General features: G+C 58.9%; 1 protein-coding gene across 1 annotated transcript in view; it reads right to left on the bottom strand.

The window, feature by feature from the left end:
- The window catches only part of LOC103805057, a gene marked incomplete at its 5' end in the record, with an annotated part of 2,403 nt that extends 1,414 nt beyond the window's left edge, over positions 1-989 (bottom strand). Inside the window, 3 exon segments of the mRNA XM_009077692.1 lie at positions 357-575; positions 656-799; positions 877-989. Coding sequence (XP_009075940.1) covers positions 357-575; positions 656-799; positions 877-989 — 476 coding nt within the window.
- Positions 990-1,078: the final 89 nt, after the last annotated feature.

The following is a 1,078-nucleotide window of genomic DNA, read 5'->3' as shown; positions in this document are numbered from 1 at the left end:
CCACCATCATAACATAATCACCACCATCACTCCATCACCACCACACCTTCACCACCACTACCAAGTCACTGTTACCACCACCGTGGCATCCACCATCACTACCAAGTCACTGTTACCACCACCGTGGCATCATCACCACCATCACTCCATCACCACCACCATGGCATCATCATCACTATCACTCCATCACCACCATCATGGCATCATCACCACATCATCTCCACCACCATCACTCCATCATCCCCACCATGGCATCACCACCACCATGGCATCATCACCACCACCATCACACCTTCACCACCACCAAGTAACCGTTGCCACCACCACCACCGCGTCCCCGTGCCCACCACCCTCACCTGTGGCCCCCCGATGACAAATCTCCCGCTGGGCTGCAGGTGGTAGATGGTCTCATCATCCAAATACTTGGGGGGCACCACAGCCTTGATGACCTTCTCCTTGAGGGCATCGCGCATCTCATCCAGACACACCTCCTCGTCGTGCTGCACCGAGATGACGATGGTGTGGACCCGGATGGGGATCACCGCCCCGCGGTCCTGCATGTACTGCACGGTCACCTGGAGGAGAGGACACCCATCAGTGCCAACCCTGAGGTCTGGAAGGTCTTGAGGTGCCCCAAGAACCCCAAAAACCTCACCTGAGTCTTGGAGTCAGGACGCAACCAGGGCAAAGTGCCGTTGCGGCGCAGCTCGGCCAACTTGGCGTTGAGTTTGTGAGCCAAGACGATGGTGAGGGGCATGCACTCCTCGGTCTCGTCCGTGGCGTAGCCAAACATCAGCCCCTGTGGGCACAGGGACACTCAGGTCACCCCAGTGCCCACAGGGGTGGCACGATGCCCACAGGGACGAGGAAGCTCACCTGGTCACCGGCACCGATGTCCTCCTCGCTGCGGTCAAGGTGAACCCCCTGGGCGATGTCCGGGGATTGTTGCTCCAGGGCCACCAGGACATTGCAGGTTTTGTAGTCAAAGCCTGGTGGGATGAGCCATGGTGAGGTTGGGGCATCCTGAGTGGCATCACCATGGTGGGTGGTGCACCCCAAGTGCCCTCACCACACTGAT

The sequence above is a fragment of the Acanthisitta chloris genome, unplaced genomic scaffold (assembly GCF_000695815.1).
Source record: "Acanthisitta chloris isolate BGI_N310 unplaced genomic scaffold, ASM69581v1 scaffold38646, whole genome shotgun sequence".
Lineage (NCBI taxonomy): Eukaryota > Metazoa > Chordata > Aves > Passeriformes > Acanthisittidae > Acanthisitta > Acanthisitta chloris.
Note: the sequence above shows the minus strand (reverse complement) of the source record. Positions and strands in the feature narration are given on the sequence as shown.